Source organism: Rattus rattus, chromosome 15 (genome assembly GCF_011064425.1).
Source record: "Rattus rattus isolate New Zealand chromosome 15, Rrattus_CSIRO_v1, whole genome shotgun sequence".
Classification (NCBI taxonomy): domain Eukaryota; kingdom Metazoa; phylum Chordata; class Mammalia; order Rodentia; family Muridae; genus Rattus; species Rattus rattus.
This window is the reverse complement of record NC_046168.1, coordinates 23,522,142-23,542,251: the sequence shown is the minus strand read 5'-3', so window position 1 is coordinate 23,542,251 and position 20,110 is coordinate 23,522,142. Positions and strand designations below refer to the sequence as shown.

At 41.1% G+C, this 20,110-nt stretch overlaps 1 protein-coding gene across 1 annotated transcript in view; it reads right to left on the bottom strand.

The window, feature by feature from the left end:
* LOC116884633 (desmocollin-3) overlaps positions 1–18,526 on the bottom strand; it is a 33,714-nt gene extending 15,188 nt beyond the window's left edge. The window contains exons 1-7 of the mRNA XM_032885773.1: positions 18,277–18,526; positions 9,450–9,534; positions 7,554–7,753; positions 6,498–6,617; positions 5,220–5,375; positions 3,613–3,757; positions 1,372–1,538 (exon numbers count right to left, since the gene is read on the bottom strand). Of these exons, the coding sequence (XP_032741664.1) occupies positions 1,372–1,538; positions 3,613–3,757; positions 5,220–5,375; positions 6,498–6,617; positions 7,554–7,753; positions 9,450–9,534; positions 18,277–18,351 (948 nt within the window). The 5' untranslated portion in view covers positions 18,352–18,526. The remainder of the gene's footprint in view (positions 1–1,371; positions 1,539–3,612; positions 3,758–5,219; positions 5,376–6,497; positions 6,618–7,553; positions 7,754–9,449; positions 9,535–18,276) is intronic.
* Positions 18,527–20,110: the final 1,584 nt, after the last annotated feature.

The following is a 20,110-nucleotide window of genomic DNA, read 5'->3' as shown; positions in this document are numbered from 1 at the left end:
GAGAACCTTGCTTTCAATTAATTACCGTATCCATTTTATATATTAGAAAGGTATAAAAAAATCTATATTATTCCTTACACTTTCTCATTGTGGCTGTGATGATTAATCTCCATTGTCAACCTGACGGGATTTAGAGTCACCATGGAAACAATCATTCAAGTCAGTGTGTGAGGGGGCTGACAGTAACTGAGATGGAAAGAGCCAACCAAAATGTGGGCAGCTCTACAGGCTAGGTTTTGGAATTTATAACAAGGAGAAGATGAGCTAGCAAGTGGAATTCATCCCTCTCTTCCCACTGAGAGTACAATTGTGACCAGTGGCCTGTCGGCCTGCCATCATGGTTTCCTTGTCCCAATGGACTACACACCCTTGAATAAGGGCCAAAATAAACCCTTTATTCCTTACACTGATTTTATCAGGTATTTTGTTACAAGAATAGGAAAGCAACTAATACTGTTATTATTTTCCATGTTCTATCAATGCTACAAAAAATTAAATAATGGTAACTAAAACGTTTCTACTAATTTGTAGCCCTTTCTCTAGATTCCCACATTCTTTCTTCTTCCCTTTGGAGTTGCAATCCACTGATTTTTTTTCCATAGCATTTGTCCTTGTCATAGCAGTCACTCTAAGTACATTATTCTCGCTGTAGTGGGGGTAGTGGAAATGTCCCAATGAAGTTTCTTTGAACATATGGTTCATCTTCTTCAGTTAATAATACTTGACTCTGAGTTAAATAAGCTGACCGAACAAACAAAATATTAACAACCAAAGACCGAAGACTTCTTAAAATAATTTGACTTGGGCCAGTCAATCAATTTCTCTAACCATCATACTTCTCACGTATAGGTTGGATATGTATTGAACCTTCCTAATCAATTGAGTAAATAAGATTAAACACCAAGTAACATTCAAATGAAGAAACTGAGTACAATCACCACACACATGGCCGTGTACTATTACTAATTAATTTAACTCTATCCCAACTAATACTTCCCTTTGTAAAAACTGCACACAGCTAGACTAACTGAATAGGTGTAAGAACAAAAAAGTTAAATCTTCTTGTCCTTCATGTCGACTGAGCCTTTACTACTCTGGAACCAACTAGCCTTACACACTAAAAGGGAAAGAAATAACACACAGTCACTTTCCTAAGAAATACATTGTACCCTTCCTTACAAGCACCAATTAAACTGTATTCCTATTCCGTAGGGTTTCTTTCATACAGAAATAGAAATATTTAAAAACCGGAAGCGTCCCAGGAATTCTAATTCTCGTGTACTTCAAATAGAATAAGAGAATAGCGAGTTACAGTAAGTGGGAAGGGGGTTAAACCCACAGTGAAACGACTTTCTGCAGTATGCACACTACCTCTCTGTCCATGTAGTGAGAGACAGTGGTGATGACGCCGGTGTCAGGGTGTACAGAAAAGAGCCCTGGGGACGGTGGACTCTGCTCCAAGATGCTGTACTTGAGGCGCGTGTGCATCGTATCGGGTTCATCTTTGTCCGTAGCACACACCGTTCCCACCACGGTACCTATGCGTTTACAGAGCAAACGTGAACGTCCAGAACAGCACAATGGGTTTGCTGTGTATACTTTTCAACCTGACACATGACAGGAGGAGCCTAACTTGAAATGTGATTCTTGACAAGTAAATCACAACTTTGACAGGACTCAGGAAAAAGACTCCTAGGAAGAATCCAAACACTCTGGCATTGAAAGTCACAGGTTAAAATATTTGCTGGTAAATTATGAAAAACTAAATGTCAATCAATAGTAATTCCAGAACAGGGTGTGGGCTGTGGTTATATTCCCAGCACTAAAAAAGATTGAGGCAGGAGAAATAGGAATTTGAGATCAACTTGGGCTGTACAGCAAGACCCACTTCAAAAACGAAGTTAAAATTATAATATATGTATATGTATTCTCACATATGGCAATAGTAAGCCAGCTAGAAGCAAAAACCATGTCTCTTAAATTAATTCAATTTTTATTAGGCTTTCAATTAATATATACATTAAGACTCTGTATAGTTATGTAAATGATCAAATTGATTTTTAAATTTTAGTTTATTTGTTTATTGGGGGACCTGTCAAATCACACATGTACAAGCTAGAGGATGATTTTCAGGAATCAGCTTTGTTCTTCTACCACATGGATCCTGGGAATCAACTCAGGTGATCAGGCTTAGCCGCAAGCCCCTTCGTCTGCTGAGCTTTAGCGTATGCCCCCAGGGTGATTCTTTTTAGTTCCCTCTTTCTTTCATCCCCCATTCATTTGCACTTCTTTTGTCTCCTTCTCCCTCACTTCCTTGCTATGTCTACTCTGACTTCATCTCTTTTGATTTATTTTCCTTTAAGATCCTCACAACATTAGTAGATCTGAACCTAAGGTAGGAGGCTGTGCTTCAAACAAGTTAATGAAAAATCTAAGTGTTTTCTCCTGGTTCTCAAGGGGAAACTGAAACCAATTATCCCTCTTAGAAACCAGAAAAGTGTGACAGGGCCATAGAATCATGGAGCTGAGAACAGAATGGTTCCTCTGACAAGTGAGAGAACTCAGAGCAAGTGGCACTGCCCCTCTGAGAGACTTAATAAGAAAATGCAGTATAAGGAAATGCAGGTATAGCACAGTAGGGATATAAGCAATGACCAGAAATCTTAGCAGAAAAACACATTAGCTATCTTTCATGCCAAAGCCCCATCTCACCTTGGTGGTGGTGATGGTGGCGATGGTGGTGGTGGTGGTGGTGGTGGTGGTGGTGGTGGTGGTGTGTGTGTGTGTGTATGTGTGTGTGCACGCTCGCGCGCACATGCACATGGACATGCATATATGTATACACATGTATGCATGCATGTATGTATGTATGTATGTATGTATGTATGTATGTTCAATCCTCAGAAACAAGCTATGACAATCCATAGAAATAAAATAATTTGCTTTCCACATTGAAGGGGAGTGCTTATGATGGAGTCTGTGTGATCCGTGTTGTTGAAATTATCCTAAATTGTATGTAGTAGAGATGTTCAAAAAATAGAAATTTAAAACTAACTTAAAAGCTATATCCTCAGTCTGTGTCATGTAACACTTCTCCACAGCCCCGCTGAAATATCTAAATTACATGTGTTTTTACTGTTCATTCTACCTTGTGATTCTTCTCTGGAGAAACAGGATATGGTAAAGTCACACCACGAGAAAATAAAGTAAAATGCAAATTACAAACAGCGTACAAATCCCGACTAATAGCTACATCTCATGATGGGCAATTGGTGTCATAATAAACATGGCAAAAGTTCCTATAGTCCCTTGTAAGAGATTTGTTGATTACAATAGATGGGAATTGATTAATGTCTTCTGATAAGTAAATTCTGGATCTGTGTGCCTCATGATAGACTGGCCATGAACACAAAATCCCCAACTGTGTGAGTGAGGTTTGTTGATAGAGTCTTGGGACTTGAAGATGACAGTGGAAATTGTACTCTAGTCTACACACACACACACACACACACACACACACACACACACACACACACACACACACACAAATGCAAACAAACAATAAAACTCCCATTGTCTCAAAATTATACACAAACATAGAAACAACCTTACCAAGTCTACTGCTTTCTGGAACTTCAAAATTGTAAATCGCTTCTGTAAAAAGAGGGTAATTGTCATTTTCATCCTCTACCTTGATGGGCAGGGGGAGAGGTAAATCTGCTGAGTAGCCATCTGCAGTGGATGCATAGGCAATCAACTGTGGGAGAGAGAAAAACAACATCAGTCAACAGCACGGCACAGAGGAGAGGAGATGCCCCATAACCTTTCTCGCAAACCCTTCAGCAGTCAGCTACCTCAAGTCCTTCAGCAGTCAGCTACCTCAAGTCCTTCAGCAGTCAGCTACCTCAAGTCCTTCAGCAGTCAGCTACCTCAAGTCCTTCAGTAGTCAGCTACCTCAAGTCCTTCAGGAGTCAGCTACCTCAAGTCCTTCAGGAGTCAGCTACCTCAAGTCCTTCAGCAGTCAGCTACCTCGAGTCCTTCAGCAGTCAGCTACCTCAAGTCCTTCAGCAGTCAGCTACCTCGAGTCCTTCAGCAGTCAGCTACCTCAAGTCCTTCAGCAGTCAGCTACCTCATCACTGCTCCACACTGAGAGCCTTACAGCAACTGGTGTTTAGTACTGGGAGAAAACCGCTCTACTTGAGATAAAGAACAGGTTGGAATGTAGGAAAGTTGGAGATTAATTTCCTATGCATTATTGGGGGGCATTGGTTGTTCTTGGGACTCAGATTATAGTCTTTAGTATCTGACATCAGTAAGTTTCATTGGGGAATGGTCATCCCATGGCCGTAGGAAAAAAATCCTTCTACAATATATATAAAGTAAAACCTCCCAGTCTTGTCATTTTGGGACTTTTATTGTATGCTTCATAGACTGTGCATTTAAATAGTTCTTATTACAAAACACATTTACTAATACCGTCCCTGCTCATTAATCAAAGGAAATGTAACACCAGACAGAATTTCTTTCTGCTCAGTGTGTAATCACACCAGGTTGAACAATCTTTAAGCAAAGGCAAAGAATGTCACGTGAGGACACCAGTCAGGTTGGTTCCTCAGCATCTCTTTCGTCTTCTAGAAACAGACCCCTTCTTTCCAGTGGGCAGTCTTCTTGCCAAGCCTCAAGCTTGGCTCAGGACAGCAGAGCACATGCTCTTCTATAATGGAAACCATCTAAACCTGGTCCCCCACCAACTGTACACTTATGTGGTCTTGGCTTCCATGTTTATTCCTTTATCTAGGAATATTATTTACCTATTCCTATTATCTGTCTGCATAATCAGAGAATGACATATGCGGGGGGTTGGGGGAGGAGGCAAAAAAATCGAGCTAGAGGAGTGGAGGAAGATCACCTGTGGACCCGTCCTGAAGAACTGAAAATGTGTAGTGACCAGAGAAAGTGTCTGGCAAGTTAACCCAAACTCCTAAAACTGTTCTGAGTTTTATGTTCAAATACAATTGAACGTCTTTGTCTCATTTCAGAATTGCCTAACTGAAGCTGACATAAAGGTCTGTCAAGCATTCCAACACACAGTGCATGCTATTCTCCTTAGACTTTAAGATGCCCTCGAAGAACAGAATGCAGGAAGAAAAGAGGAGGCGAGGACTCAGAAGACAGACAGTTCATTAATGTAGAGCCATATTTATCAGCCAAACACCTACATCAAAAACATCATATTCTTCACGATCCACAGGCCGAGTACAATAAAGATTCCCAGTGTCTCTCTCAATGAAAAACAAATTCAGTGGTTCTTGGTCAACTCCACGCCCGCTTATTGAGTAGAAGATATTGTACTTCTGAGCTGAATCAGACTGAACCTGAAAGAGAAATACACAGAGGTATACACTTAATGTTTTATATGTATGTATCAGGTATGTGTACGTATGAATGAATGTTTGTATGTATTTTACATGTTTCATCTTAACATTTCAGTAGAAAAGAACAATGTAACTTAGAGTTGTTAAGAGTAAGGCTATGGAACACATATGGAAGCTGGAGAATAACACACAGAAGTTAACTCTTCTTTCACAATGTGGATCCCAGGGATAGGACTCAAACACCAGGCTTCGTTCGTGGCAAGCACCTTTACCACTGATCCATCTTACAGACCCTATCCTGCCTTTTTCTTTATAGCTGAACCCATAAATGCTGGGAAGAAGGGTACAGCTCTCTCTCACTTGCAGCTAGGAATGGCTACATGAGGTCCAGTCAATGGGATATACACAAAAATAATATGAACAATAAAAATAATATAATAATCAAATATACTAATAAAATAATAATATAAATCATTATGTTGTAATACATTATGTAAACAAAATAATCAATATCCATGAAGATTAAGTTGTGCTCTAGAAGTTGAAGCACACGTTCACACTTTGAGCATAAGAATAAGCCACTTTGACTATACAAAGGTGGTCAAGCTAAGCCGGCAGTGCACACATATGTGGAACTCAGGAAGGAGGATCATGTGGTTAAGACCAGCCTGGGATACATATTGAAACCTCATACCCCTTGAGCTCCTGGTGCTGTCTTCACACACTAGACCTGCTTTCCTGGAAAGTGCTTTCACAGGGCAAGACTGAGCATCCCCCTTGCTAAAGCTGGTACTTTCTAGAATTATAGTGAATTGTAGCTATACCAAGAACCAGGACTTGATTTCTTTCTAGGTCCAGTGCACATGGCACTGTCTACCACACCATGTAGTAGATGATATAGATGTCCGGTAACCATCTCCCAAATGAATGAATAGAAGCATGTGAAGCCAGTAGGTTTCTTACACCATTAGCACTTCAGTTGTTTTCTTACCTTATTCACTTATATTTCATGAATAACTTTACTCATGTATTCTTATTTTCTCAACGCTTAAATATTTACTATACCTGAATAAAACAGACTCTCTACTCAGAAGGACCACAATCAGAAGGAAGAAAACTTACCTGTTGAAGAAACAATGGGAAGGGACCCAAGGAATTTTCTTGCATCGAACATGGAATGGGTGCCCATCTCCTCTTGGCTCTCCTGAGGACAGTTTCATTAGTGTGTCTTTTTGTCAGTACCTGAATTTAAAGGAGAAAATAAAACAACACAGTCATCTGAACCACAGAAGAAAATGCACATCCCTCGTTTTCCATGTACACACTTTGTCCTATAGAGTAGCCACTATCTACAGCTAGGCATCTGATCTTTTATGTTAACTAAAATTAATTTAAATAGAAACATCTATCCTTTTATTGCGCTAGCTATATGCTAAACATCATAGCCATTAACATTGCATCAGTGTACCAGACACTAGAGATTACAGAACACTCTAGAATGTTTCTATCACTGCAAAAAGTTCTACCAGATGTTCCAGAAATGACTATTTTATATCATGTTGTAGCAAAGGGAAACACTTATTTTCATGGTCATTATTAATGACTATTTTATTAAACATTCAATAAAGTGTCAAGCAGTCATTTAATTAGCCTTACCACTAGCTCATTTGCATAGATTAGGTATAGGCCAATTGAAATCTTGCACCATTTTGGGACTACATTCACAATGCTGTTTCTCATGAGTGTGTGTTTGCACTAATAAAAATTCTAAAGGCTGTGATAGATAGGTCCCATACAGGAACACAACTGTCACTAGCTAGAAACCAAACCAGACAAAAGCTTCGCAGATGGGGGATTTCATTTACATTTGACACCAGAGAAACCAAAGCCAGCATTTGACTGCTATTGAGAAAGATTGAGAAATGAAAGACCAAGTGAAGCAAGAAAATGGAGAGAGAAGGGAAGAAAAATAATAGGAACAAAATAGGACAAGAGAAGAGAAAGGGAAAGGAGGGAGGGGAAGGGGAGGAGATGGGACAAAAAGGGGAGAGGATGGGATGGGAGAAGAGGGGAAGAGAGAGATGCTATTTCTCTACTGCTCCGCTTTGCTATTGTTAAGATAAGAATTTTGCTGGAACGACTCCCCATGCTTGAGAATGTCCAATGTGCTTTGCATACCTCCTTCTGGCGCTCCAGGATTACAGTGATCTCTTTCTGTTTCCGCATCTTTGAATCAGAAAGCTGAACGGTAAATGATCTTTTCTCATCAGACAACACAACAGCTCTGGTAGGATAAACTGACCCATCATCTAGAACTCTGAAGTCAGGATCGCTTGGCATGATACCATCAGCCGAGCTGAGACACTCCTTCAAACTAACTGCCAGCAAAAATGTTCCAGTTGCAGGTGGAGATGTATGCATAAAGGAAACATATATGTTAAAATAATGTTCACCATCATAAAATCAAGTACTTTGCACTTGAGGAAAGCCTTAATAGTCCTCTTTCATTCTTAAAAATAGCAATTTTATTTTAATTAAATTGTTCTTGACTGTATATTTCTACTGAACAAATTGTTTTAAAAATTAGTATGCTGCTAGTAGGCTTAGGAAAATGATCTTCCACTAAAGAGGTGGACACATGACTCTCATGACAAAGGTGAGACACACGCCCTCACATGCACCTGAGTAAACACAGTGAAACTTTCCTCAACAATACACTGAGAATGTCTCAAGATGCACCTGCCTTTTAGTCAGAGGATACACAAAGATGCATAGAGAACAAAGGAACATATGAGCTGACAGTCAAGTAAGAAAAACTGGTCTCTGAATTCTTCCCATAGCGCTTTTCAAACATTCCATTCCCACAAACACAACTTCTGTGGCCCTCTAGAGGAACATATGTGGCATCTTCCCTATCTGGAAATTTTGCCTCTTAATAAAAGGTAATGATATTTAAGTATCAAAGATCAATTTTTCCCATCCCATTCTCCATTTGCCTTTATGGAAACCAAACTTATGATGCTCAAACAATGACCTCACCTAAGAGCTCCTTTGTTTTCTGCATGTCTTTGCTTTAGCTAAAATCTGTTACGGGTGGGTGGGCTTAACAAAATGATTAATGGTTTACCAGAAGGCAGTGAACATTTAAAGGGCTCTAACAATATATTTCTCTCCTCTTTATATTTTCAACTGAGTGATTCCTTCTGGCTTATTCTCCCAGGAACACCATATCTTTCCTTATCTCTTTCTTTTCTTGTTTCCCACAGTAGAAAAAGTGAAATTAACTTGATGAAATTAGCTGAGACAGTTTTGTCAGAAATTGAAAAGACAATTAGTATATCTTGGACAAGTATTTTTTTTTAAAAAAAATCATAGTGGTTTCCTCTAATTTCTTCACACCATATATATGCAAAGTTATTCAGTTGCTAGAAGAAAGTAAAATTCAGGCAGGTTCTCAGGTCTCCAATTTAAAATGGCTGACTATTTACAGTTCCTAAGAGAAGGCATTGTTTTGCTTCTGATAATGGTATAATACTTCTCCAGGGCAGTCAAGATGGCTTAGTGAGTAAAGATGCTTGCAGCCAAGACCGACACCATGAGTTTGATCCCTGGTGCTCACCGAGTGAAAGGAAATAACAGAATTCCACAGGTTGTCTTCCGATCTACACACACACACACACACACACACACACACACACACACTCACACGTACCATAGCACAAGTGTGAAAACACACAAACATAAACTAAACCTAGGTTTAAAGTAAAAGAATATCAATGTGTTTCTCTTTAATACACATCTATACTTCTGCAATATCCAAACCCCAGGATACTAAAAGTATGATATTTTTTAAAGTGTTAAATGATTAATGACTACAAAATCAGGGCTTGAAAACTCACAGTAAAATTAAGCACCTAATTCAACAGCTACAAGACAAAATGTATATTTGAAATACTACTGAATTGTGTCTATTCCCAGGACCAGCTGCAGGGTGCGGAGACACCCCACGTTCACTCCTGGCAAACTAAGAACATTATAAGTCTGTCTCAAAGAGGATGTTCAGGAAGTTCTCACCTCTTCCGATGATCTTGTCTGCCTCTAGTGTTGAAGGTACATAAAAGGTCACATCTTTACAGGCTTCACCAACAAAACTGAAGACCTAGAAAATTTTAAATGTCACATTAGTTCATCTTAGAATAGGAAAGAAATTACAGGACCATTTCAGTACATGAAGAACAGGCAACTGACAAGTTCCTACTTGCAATTTGTAAAAACGGCCCCAGTGTTTTGGTGACAGACTAGCGTGGGCTTAACAAAGAGTGTCTGTGTTCAGCTGACAACTAACTCTGTGCTTAAGTGAGAAAGACTAAACGTTCTTCTCCGTTACTGGAAATAAGACAATCATACCTGCCCCTGCCACTTCTATCAGAGCGTCTAACCTGGGCACTTACACAAAAAATTAATTGATGTAGATATACGAATTGATTAGAAAAGAAGAAATAAAACTGAATTCATAGAAATATATACAAAATTCATGTATATATACAAAAACAAGGATTACACAATTTTCGCTCTAGCAACAAAACAAGCAAATGAGTTAAGAAAGAATGTAGAAAATAAAATGTACATACGAAAATGGGTGGTTTGGGTCACCAAGACAGCCCAGTGGGTGCCCGAGCCACCAACATGCAGGCCACCAAAGCCGATGACCTGAGTTCAATACCCACAACACACTTAGTCGGGGGAGAGAACTGACACCCATCAGCATTTCCATTGACCTTCACAAACATACCATGGTACACACACACACACACACACACACACACACACACCAAATAAACAAATATTGTAAGTAGATTGCATTCCTATAAACTAGCAATAGGAGAGAGAGAGAGAGAGAGAGAGAGAGAGAGAGAGAGAGAGAGAGAAGAAGAAGAAGATCCTAAAAAAACACATTTAGGATAATACACTTTGGAATACATTTGTCAAAGTACAAGATCAGACCGGGTTGCAGGGTTGAAATATCCTTTCACAGGGGTCACCCAAAACCATAAGAAAATACATATATTTGCATTACAATTAGTAACAGTAACCAAACTACAGCTATGGAGTAACAACAAAAATAATTTTATGGTTGGGGTCACCGCAACATGAGGAAGTGTATTAAAAAGTCACAGCATTTGGAAGGTTGAAAACCACAGATCTGGTTGGAAGGAACCTTAACCGAGCTCATTCACCATCATATCTACAACTGTTAATTTTATGGTACCCTGATAATGGTGAAGGAGGATTTGATCCACAAGGCCCCCATGCAATAAGTGACGTTTCACTCAAAGTTTATGTAACATGCTCTGCTGATCACAAAGATTCTTCATCCTCTGCTATCTAAATAAACAGACTCGATTTGATCTAAAACATGGATAAACCCATCAACATTACACCCATCAGATACAGTAGAGGCAGTGTTTATATATGATTTCATTCTAAGCAGTATTCCCAAGAGGCAACTATGTAGAGAGACTGAGAGAGTGCTGATTGCCTACACAGCGGGAAGAAAGGGAAGGACTAGAAACGAGCTCAAGGCTTCTTGGCAAAGCTGTGGAAATGCTCCAAAGCTAAAACATGGTCATCACTGTGTACTCTACATTTCTTGAAATTCTCCAAATTGTGAGCTTCTGAGAAAGTAGTTTTGTTTCAGACAAGACCACGGCAAGTCTGTTAGAAATAAAACAAGTTACACCGTTGTTCTTGTCATCTTTCTACACTTCCATCTCTACCTCTTTCAGATCAGCCAATTCGTATACACAATCTAGAGAAAATATTGAAATAACCATGAGGGAGAATTTTTCTGCCCTAATGTAATCAAATAGGCCAGTATACAGATTTAAGAGTTAACTCGTGTTAATGTAACAGTGTATATAGACATAAAAGATCAAGAGCATTGTCTAACATTGACATTTTTAATATAATTTCATCATTCCTCTATATTCATGGTTATTTATATTGGTTTCAGTTTTCTGTTCTAAGACAATAAGCTGAGCATCCCTTAAAGGTGTAAGGGATTAAAACATATACTATGAACCTGTCAGACAAAGCACTGTGCTCTTAGAACACCCTTACATCTCACTGGCCATTGGTAAATTCTTCCCAAGCCTTCCTGTTTGTGGAGCTGGAACACTGATGTGCATGCCTCAGACTCTCTTACTATCCTTTTGGTTCCCTTTTAACATATTGATCTGATGACTGCCTCATTTGCATCTTAAATTTTATTTTTCACCTAGGGCGCCATTTGCCTTGTATTGCAGCACTCAGTTCTCCTCCTCTTCCTCTTCAATACTGCTCAAGGCGTTTACTTTGCAGCCCTGGCTGCCCTGGAATTCACTGTTGTCAAGATTCTCTTCACACTCACAGAGATGGACCGGCCTCTGCTTCCACAATGCTGGAACTAAAGCCATGTGCTAGACCACTCAGCTTGGTTTAGTGCTTTTTAATTGTGGGTTTTCTTAGCTGCCAGAGTACTATTTGACACAGTTTTTGGCATTTTCTGATATAAATGCTTACGGTTCTAAGATAAACAATTTTGTTATTTCTCTTGCATTTGCAAACAATTACATTAATAATTCCTTCTGGTTTAGGCTTAATATGACCATTAGCTATTAGGAGCTATTAAGCTCCTAATCTGTCATAAGCATGTATACAACATTTTCTCCTAAAATTGTACAAACCACTTCTAACTTACAAGCCTCTATCTATGTGGGGTATATCCTCATCTCCTGCTGTAGAGACCGGCACAGATGGCGCCTTCCCAATGACTCTCCCTTCTCAGCTCACGGTGTTACATGACACTAAGCCAACTGTGTACTAACTCTACATGCAGACCCTTCTCGGCTTTCTGCCGGGCTCTCTCCACACGCATCCATCTCCCCTCCACTGCCCTACCATTTTAGTCAGTACAGCTTCATATCCAACTTTGGTGTCTATGATGGAAGGCCCGGAACCTTTATCACCTTCCTTTAAAGAAAGCAGTTTTAGCTTCCAAATCTTTCAAAGGACCATTAGGATCAGCAGACCATGTTACACAAACTTTAAATGAAACTTCTCTTATAATTTTAAAAGATTTTCCCATGGTAGGACTCCTAAGCACGATGGACACAGTGCTCCCATTAGTCTGTGAGTTATACTACGCCATTTGAAGAAGCATGCGGAGTTTGCTGGGAAGTTCTTTCAGGGTTTGTAGGGGTTGTTGTTATTGTTGCTGTTGTTTTTATTTACTGCCTTTTGCCCTTTGAAATGGAGTTTCTTGTAGCTCCAATTAGCCTGGAATCCACTTTGTAACCCAGAATGATCTTCCCTCTCTATACCCAGTGTCCTGAGATTGCAGGTGAGAACCACCACGTCATCTAGCTAGGATAATTTTACAGACATCAATGACACTCCCACCAAAAATAGGATTCTTCTTCATCTGCATTATCTGTCTGTTGACAACCTATATGGAAGGAACTTGCTGACTTTAGTGACAGTAGTGTGGTTGCCTGATCCTCCGCAAAGCTGGTCCTGTGTCTGGAGCAACATCCATTGGGATTATTCCCTTTCACTCCTTCCCGTGCCCCTACTACCATTTTCTTTATACATCTTATGTTTATTTGGGCTTCCAGTAGAACATGCAAAAGAAACAACTTCAGTAATCGAGTGTCTTTGTTTCTAAGCCTAGAGAGAATGTTCACCATTTTACTGTAACTTATGAGGTTTTTTAACTTTTATTCACTACATTCAATCATTCACTATTTTCTTTTTAAACTTTTTAAAATTAATTGTATAAATGTGTGTGTGTGTGTGTGTGTGTGTGTGTGTGTGTGTGTGTGTGTGTGTGTGTGTGTTAATTCGCATGAAGCCCAGAAGAGGTCATCAGATCTTCTAGAACAAGACAGTTAATTGTAAACCAGGAAAAATGGTCCCTAGAAACCTTGTTTGGATCCCCTGCAACAGCAGTACATGCTTTTAACCATCGAGCATATCTCTCCTACCCCAATTCATTTTTATTAAGTATAATTTCATTAAGTTAAGAAAGCCCATTCTCATGTAACAAAATTGTTAAGCATTCCTTTAAATAATAATAATAAATAATAATAAACTGGCTGCTTATTTTGAAATGGTACAGTTTTATTCTGCTAACAGCACATCATTAGCCCATTAAAGAGCAATGATTGATTTTCCCCTTTTCTGAGGCAATCCTCTTTTTTTTTGTTTTTGAAAAAAAAAACATCTATGAAGAGGAGATTTTATTCTAAACATAGATGCATCAAACACTGGTATAACAATAGAAAAGTCATCTCTTGGAAAATAAACAGAAGTAACTGAGTTGAATGGCATGACATTAAATGGTCCTAACAGACATCCACAGAACACGGTACGCAAGCACTTCAGAACACACATTCTTCTCAGCAGAGCATCCGTGGAGCATCCATGAAGCACACAGAGGTTTATGGAGACTGCACAACATTCTACTGAGCAAGGAATTAGCCATATTAGGAACTAAGAAGGTAAATTTAAAATCTCTAAGATGGAATGAAAATAAAAATACAACATGCTAGATAGTTTGTATAAAATTAAAGCAATAGCAGGAAAGAAACCAATAGCTATAAGTATCTATGTTGAAAACAGTCACAAAGATCTCAAGTAACTTAACAATGCCTTTTAGGGCGAGGCAATCCTCCTTAAGACATAGCTTTTAGCTACACTGTGGGTTTTGCTGGTTGCTATGTATTTCATAGTTTCCCATACATGATGTCTATGATGATGTCAGACTATTTTCTCTCTTCACAGGGTCCTCATTAACAGGGCTAAGCAGAGTCCACGTCTTTTCTCAGAATTCTGTTCTGTGTCTATTCTGTATAATTCTGAGAGAACTCTATTCTAACTAGTCTGCCCAAAGTGAAGGAGAACAGAGCGTTTGGGTCCCTCCAAGCTGGACTACTGGAATTCAGTGTCCAGAGCACATGTGGTGGAAGGAAAGAGGAAGAAAGGGGAGGGAGGGAAGGAAGGTAATACATTTTAAAATACAACATACAAAAAAAGTTACTTATAAAATCGATTAATTGATTGACAACTTGAATTTAAAGAAAAACCTTTAAAAGAGGTAATCTCAAGAGTAACCTCAAATATCTGATTTGGGAAAAGAGTTTAAATATCCTTAAAACATTTGTTTTTTGGTTTTTTTTTTGTTTGTTTGTTTTTTTTACAGTATATATTTTTTACTTGTGAAGTGATTGTCCAACTCTCAGAAATATCATTAAATTCTGATTTAAAGATATAGTGTCAGATCGATAGAGACTAAAGAAGCTGTCTGCAATTGTTTCTTTTTTGAACAGTTCCGTTTTGTGAGCGCAACCCAGAAAATAGACTTCGTCGATACACCTTTCCCTACCGAAGACAAAAGCAGCTACCAAATGGGATTGGGTGTGGCTCAGCTGTACAGCGTGTGTTCCGTAGGCCTGCGCTCCCTAGCCAGAGGCACAGAAGGAAAATGGCGACTGACGCCTTGTCTGAGCCGAGTGATTGACGCTGAAGTTTAAACCTTTCCTTTCTCCTGTGGACACTGCTCCTCTACAGAACAGAAACACTAGCATTCGAATTCTTACTGCCTCAAGGATAAATGCTGTGACCTACCACTCTGCACTCACAGTAATTAGATGGTTCTAAGACGTTTTCTTCCAACAGAACTCTTTTTAAGATGGGAATTCAGGTTCAGTGAGAAGTGTGACTAACCACAGGTCTCCAGGGATGCCTTATATGGAAGACATCGGGTATGAAGAATACAACAGGCTTAAGAAATGTGCGTAGCCTTGTATTTATTCCATTGTCAAAAGTTGCTCTGAGCACAGTCATTTCAAGATGACGATCAACAATCTCTTTTAAAACGTGACGATTAACAAGTATGAGGCCCGAGGTTCACTGGGAAAGCATGGAAAAGGCTAGCTGAAAATGAATCAGTCTACATACATGTTAAAAGTCTGGTTTTTCTTTTCTTTCTTTTATTGGAGTGTAGAATCTGACTATGCAGCTTCAGAGGCCTAAAGTTTGCTGTGTAGACCAGGCTTTGTAGACTAGCCACCTTCTCAAGTCTGCCTAGAGGGTGCTGTCGTTAAGGACACATGCCGCTATGCCTGACTTAAACTCTGGCTTCCATATAATGAGGCTTTAAACTAAAACTGTGTTTCCTTTACTTACTTTGTTTTAATCGTCTTTCATTCACCAGTCAATAAATAACCTAAGGAGATGGAAAGCATGTTTACCAACATCCGGTGCAAATACGTTTATACACACCAGGGAGGGAAAGAAGAGAATCAGAGGGGTGTGCTAAAAAAGGAGTCCTTCAAGGAAAATGGCAGACTATCTCCACACATACCACTTATCAATTACAGAAGCTAATGAGGCTTCAAACACAGACTCAATGTGGAGAACAGCCCGAGACGTAAGGGTTAATGATCCCATTACCTGAGACATGCAGAAAAGAGTTCATCTGATGTTGTTTCCTGATAATCTCTTGTCACTTTAGAAAGGGAAGACACTCTAAAAGTAATGCTTAAGAACCTTCATTAGTAGTGAGACAGTTGGTTTTCTCTTGTTTTGTTTTCCTAATTTGCCTCCTCCTCCCTGGCTGTACTGGGGTGGGGGTGGGGGTAGTTCAGAGTCTGGGTGGGAAACTATGCAGAAGCCTGACAGTTGGAAAGATTCCTCCACAGGCCAACAGCTGCGGAGACGGACTGCTGGAGAGGTGCAGTCTTGACTTGTGCTAGACTTGCATTGAAAAGTCCTCCTCAAAGCAGGTCACACTGTTGTTAAAGTTCCATGATTACCCTTTCTGGAATTAAAGATGTTTCTAAAATTCCCCTGTTAATATTATGCTCAAAGGCCGCTGGGTCAAAAAAAAAAAAATGGCAGTCACGAAATTTAACAATTTTGTAAGCTGGAAGCTTCTTTTGAGACAAACGACCAATCTGTGTACAGGCTCTGATTTCAGTCTGAGTTTAAACTCTGGGCAATCCCTTTGTTTCTTTGTTTCTTTTGTTCATATATTACAACCTGAACACAGTTTCCCCTCCCTCCTCTCCTCTCTGTCCCCCTCCTCACCTCCCTTCTCCCTTAGATCCCCTCCTGTTTCTCTTCAGAAAAGAGCAGGGCACCCAGGGATCTCAACCAAATACAGCAATCAAGTTACAGTAAGACGAGGCACGCAACTCATATAAGGCTGAAGAAGACAACCCCATAGGAAGAAAAGGGTTCCCAAAGCAGGCGAAAGTCAGAAACATCCCCCATATCCACGGCCATCCCGTTTTAATAACTCTGAGGGAGCACACCATGGAGCTTCGTTGATTCACTTGTTTTGACTTGCATGCACCTTCCAGCCTGGATACAAAGGGACCCCAATCCACAGTCCCCTTGCTAATAGTGCTGTGTCTTCTTTGACCTCCCAACTAATAACCTAAGTCCTGAGAACAAAACACAGAGTCTCTTCTCAGTTCCTAATTCCTTACTCAATGAAAATGTAAAATACCAACGTCATATTTTTAAATGAAAATGTTGGAAATTCATCTGTACATATCTATTCTGGAAGAATATAGCATTTGAGGGTCTCATTTACAGTCACTCAGAACCCCAACTCTTAGTGTTTCAGGGCAGATTACCGGGCATATTTGTAATTTTTCTGGCTCACAGATGTGTTTCAGATCATGAATATCAGTCTGATTTAAAGAGGGAATAAACTTGGGACCACCTGCCAGTTAACCCAGAGCCAGCTAAGGTGGTTCCTCTGTGTAATGCCAGACAGAGAAGGTGGAGACCAGAGGATCAGGGGGGCAAAGCCATCCTTAGCTACATAGCTAGTTCCAGGTCAGTCTGAGCTACTTTCAAATAAATAAGGTTCTGAATAGCACAGTGGACCAACTCCCTAGTCAGATAGGACCTTCTGGCTCCCTGAACCTCTTGCCTGTCTTTGGAGCCTCAAAGTGGTAATGTCCTCAGTCACTTCGTGTGTGTCACTCATGCTATCCTGGACAGGTCTGAAGTTTTATAGGTTGCCATGTGGTCAGAATTCCTAATTTTCCACATCTGGTCTTCCTGACTCTAGAAAACTGTCCTTAACGTCTTTTCCAGGAAGATCACAAGCTCTTCTCTGGGTTTGGAGAACACAGGAGATTCGATGATACGTTCTACACAGGAGCAGTGCCTCCACAGGGCCCGGCTGAAAACCCCAATCACATCTTTCCGTCAGCCTATCAATTCTGCGACTCTAGTCCCATTGTCTCCTCATGGACCTCCAGTGCAACCCTTCAGCAGCCTTCCCACAGGGCATAGGTGAGCAAGCAGGCCTGGGGATGGCAGCTTGGCCAGCCTTTAAAGTAATCTTTTAAGAGGGGCATAGCTGAAAACACCATTTCTCAGCGACAGCCCCAAGACAACATCCAGAGACACAGCTTTGGCGCTGGGCTCAATACACATCCAGGGAAAGGAAGTCACTTGAGTTTCACCACATTAACCCTGTACTAAGTCGAGGCTCCTAAATACCCTCCCCCAAAACACACACACACACACACACACACACACACACACACACACACACAGAGAGAGAGAGAGAGAGAGAGAGAGAGAGAGAGAGAGATCTTCCTTGCTTTCAACTCACACCAGTGTGCAGAAGCTAGAGGACAACTCCTAATTCAGAAATCACCTCAAATAACTTTTTGCCTCTCATTCCTCCATACCGACCTTGAACCACGCAAGAAATGAACAGACACTCAACCCATTGCTTATAGCCATACTGAGCCCCTGGCAGAGACCAAGGAGGATCCACCTTTTCCCCTTCCCCATCTAGGTCCCCATTCTATTGCATCCGCGAGAAGCTCACCCAGAGGGTCAGCAGGAACTTCGTGAATGGTGCCCTGTACAGCAGGCTCCGGAGCTCAGGGACCGCCATCGCCATCGTTCGGTGCTGCCTCAGGAGGACGCAGGCGGGCACCAAGTAAGGACTCTAAGAGCCAGGGACCAGGAGGTTTTCCACAGCAGCTTGTCTAGAAGTTGTTCTGGCCTCTCTCAAGCTTCTTTGCCTAGAAGCATGTTCTCGCCTGAAACTGGATTGGACTAAGGAGACGCTCAGTGGCCCCTCCTAGTTATTTCTCAAGTTTTATCACCTCCGGGCCGCCTTGGAGCTGCCTGAGCCTGCCCTGAGCTCCCAGCGGCAGCCAGGGAGCTCACTCCCCGGGAAAGCGGTCCCTGGTCCACCCTTTGCCAGCTCTCCCACACCCCTTTTTTGCCCCGCGGGGTTGCCGCCCAACCCTACCCGCGTCCCTTTCGCTGACACTGTGCTGAGCATCCCCACTACGGAACCCGGAGCCGCCTGTTCTGACTCTGCCCTGAGTGCCAGAAACACACACCTGATCTGATCATAGGATCCTCCCATCCAGTCCACTGCTGTGTAAAATCTGGGCAACCTCTTCACACGTTGAAACAAAACCCAGGTAGTCTCTCCAAACCTCATTAACATTTTAAAGTAAACCACTAAAGGAAAATTGTCCCGAATACCATAAATTATCCGTGTCAGAGAAAAGGAGTGCTTACCTGACCATTTATTCACACCCAAACCACACACAAAACAAAAACTTTGTGCTTTATTACAATATTTGTGGCCTTGAAGGGGGCGGGGGGTGGGGGTGGGAGTGGGAGGAGGGAGAAGGGGGTGGGGAGAGACTTGTTTTTGCGTGTTCGCTTATTGGTCAATTGGGTTTTTCTTTTTCTTTTTCCCTTTTTCCTTTTCAGTGTGATTGTACTAAGATAAAAACTTTCAAATATGCTCACAGGAAAATCTCCCAGCGTTCTGTAAAATGGGGTTTGCAGTTTCACCATCATTCAACGGATATTTATAGGGGTCCAAAGTCATCAGGTCTAAGGGCTGGAGAAAGTTTCTGCCCAAAGTGACTTGGAGTTTAGGTGGGAAGACCCTTGGCCACTGGCTTATCACAGTAAGGGCCTTTAGAGCTCTGCTAGCAGAATTCAGGAAGAAATCAATGTCAGATGTGTTGCAAATCTTCAAAGCCCATTCAAAATCCTTGGTCAGAAGCCTGGCTCAGTGCACAGTAATGTGGAAGGCATGTGACTCCTTCACTCACCCTCACTTGATTAAGTCTGAGAGTATCCTTATCTAAGCCACATGTTCTGCCAACGTGTGAGGCTTCCCTGAGCTCTCAAGACTCAGACATGCCCAAAATTTAGTCTCCTTCCTGACCTGTGGAAGACACCATCAGCTCAAGTCTGTGTGGAAGGCCTTTCTGGTCTTAGGGACATTTTAAATCTCTTCCCCTCTGGAGATTTACAGCTCCTGTTCTCAAATCTCCTCACGTGGGAAAACCTTAGGGAAAGCTTTCTTGTCTTCCCCAAGCTCAGCCAGTCTGATCCAGAGTGGAACTGGCTTTTCTGCTGTACAGGGAGGAAGGCCAGGCCAGCACAGAGCTGTCCCACTCAGGATTCTTCATCCTGCTGAAGGGCTGAAGAGTTCAGACACTTTAGAGCAGGGCTGTCTGTCCTATGAGGAAGCAAAGACGCTTGAGACAAGAACAGAGGAAGGTGGAGAGTTAGGGGTGCTCTGGAAAGAGCAAAGGCAGCAAGGCCAAGGTGTGAGAAGCACTGGAGAGACTTAGCTTGCTTCTTACATGGTGGAGACAGAAATGGGCTATCGGCTCAGAACA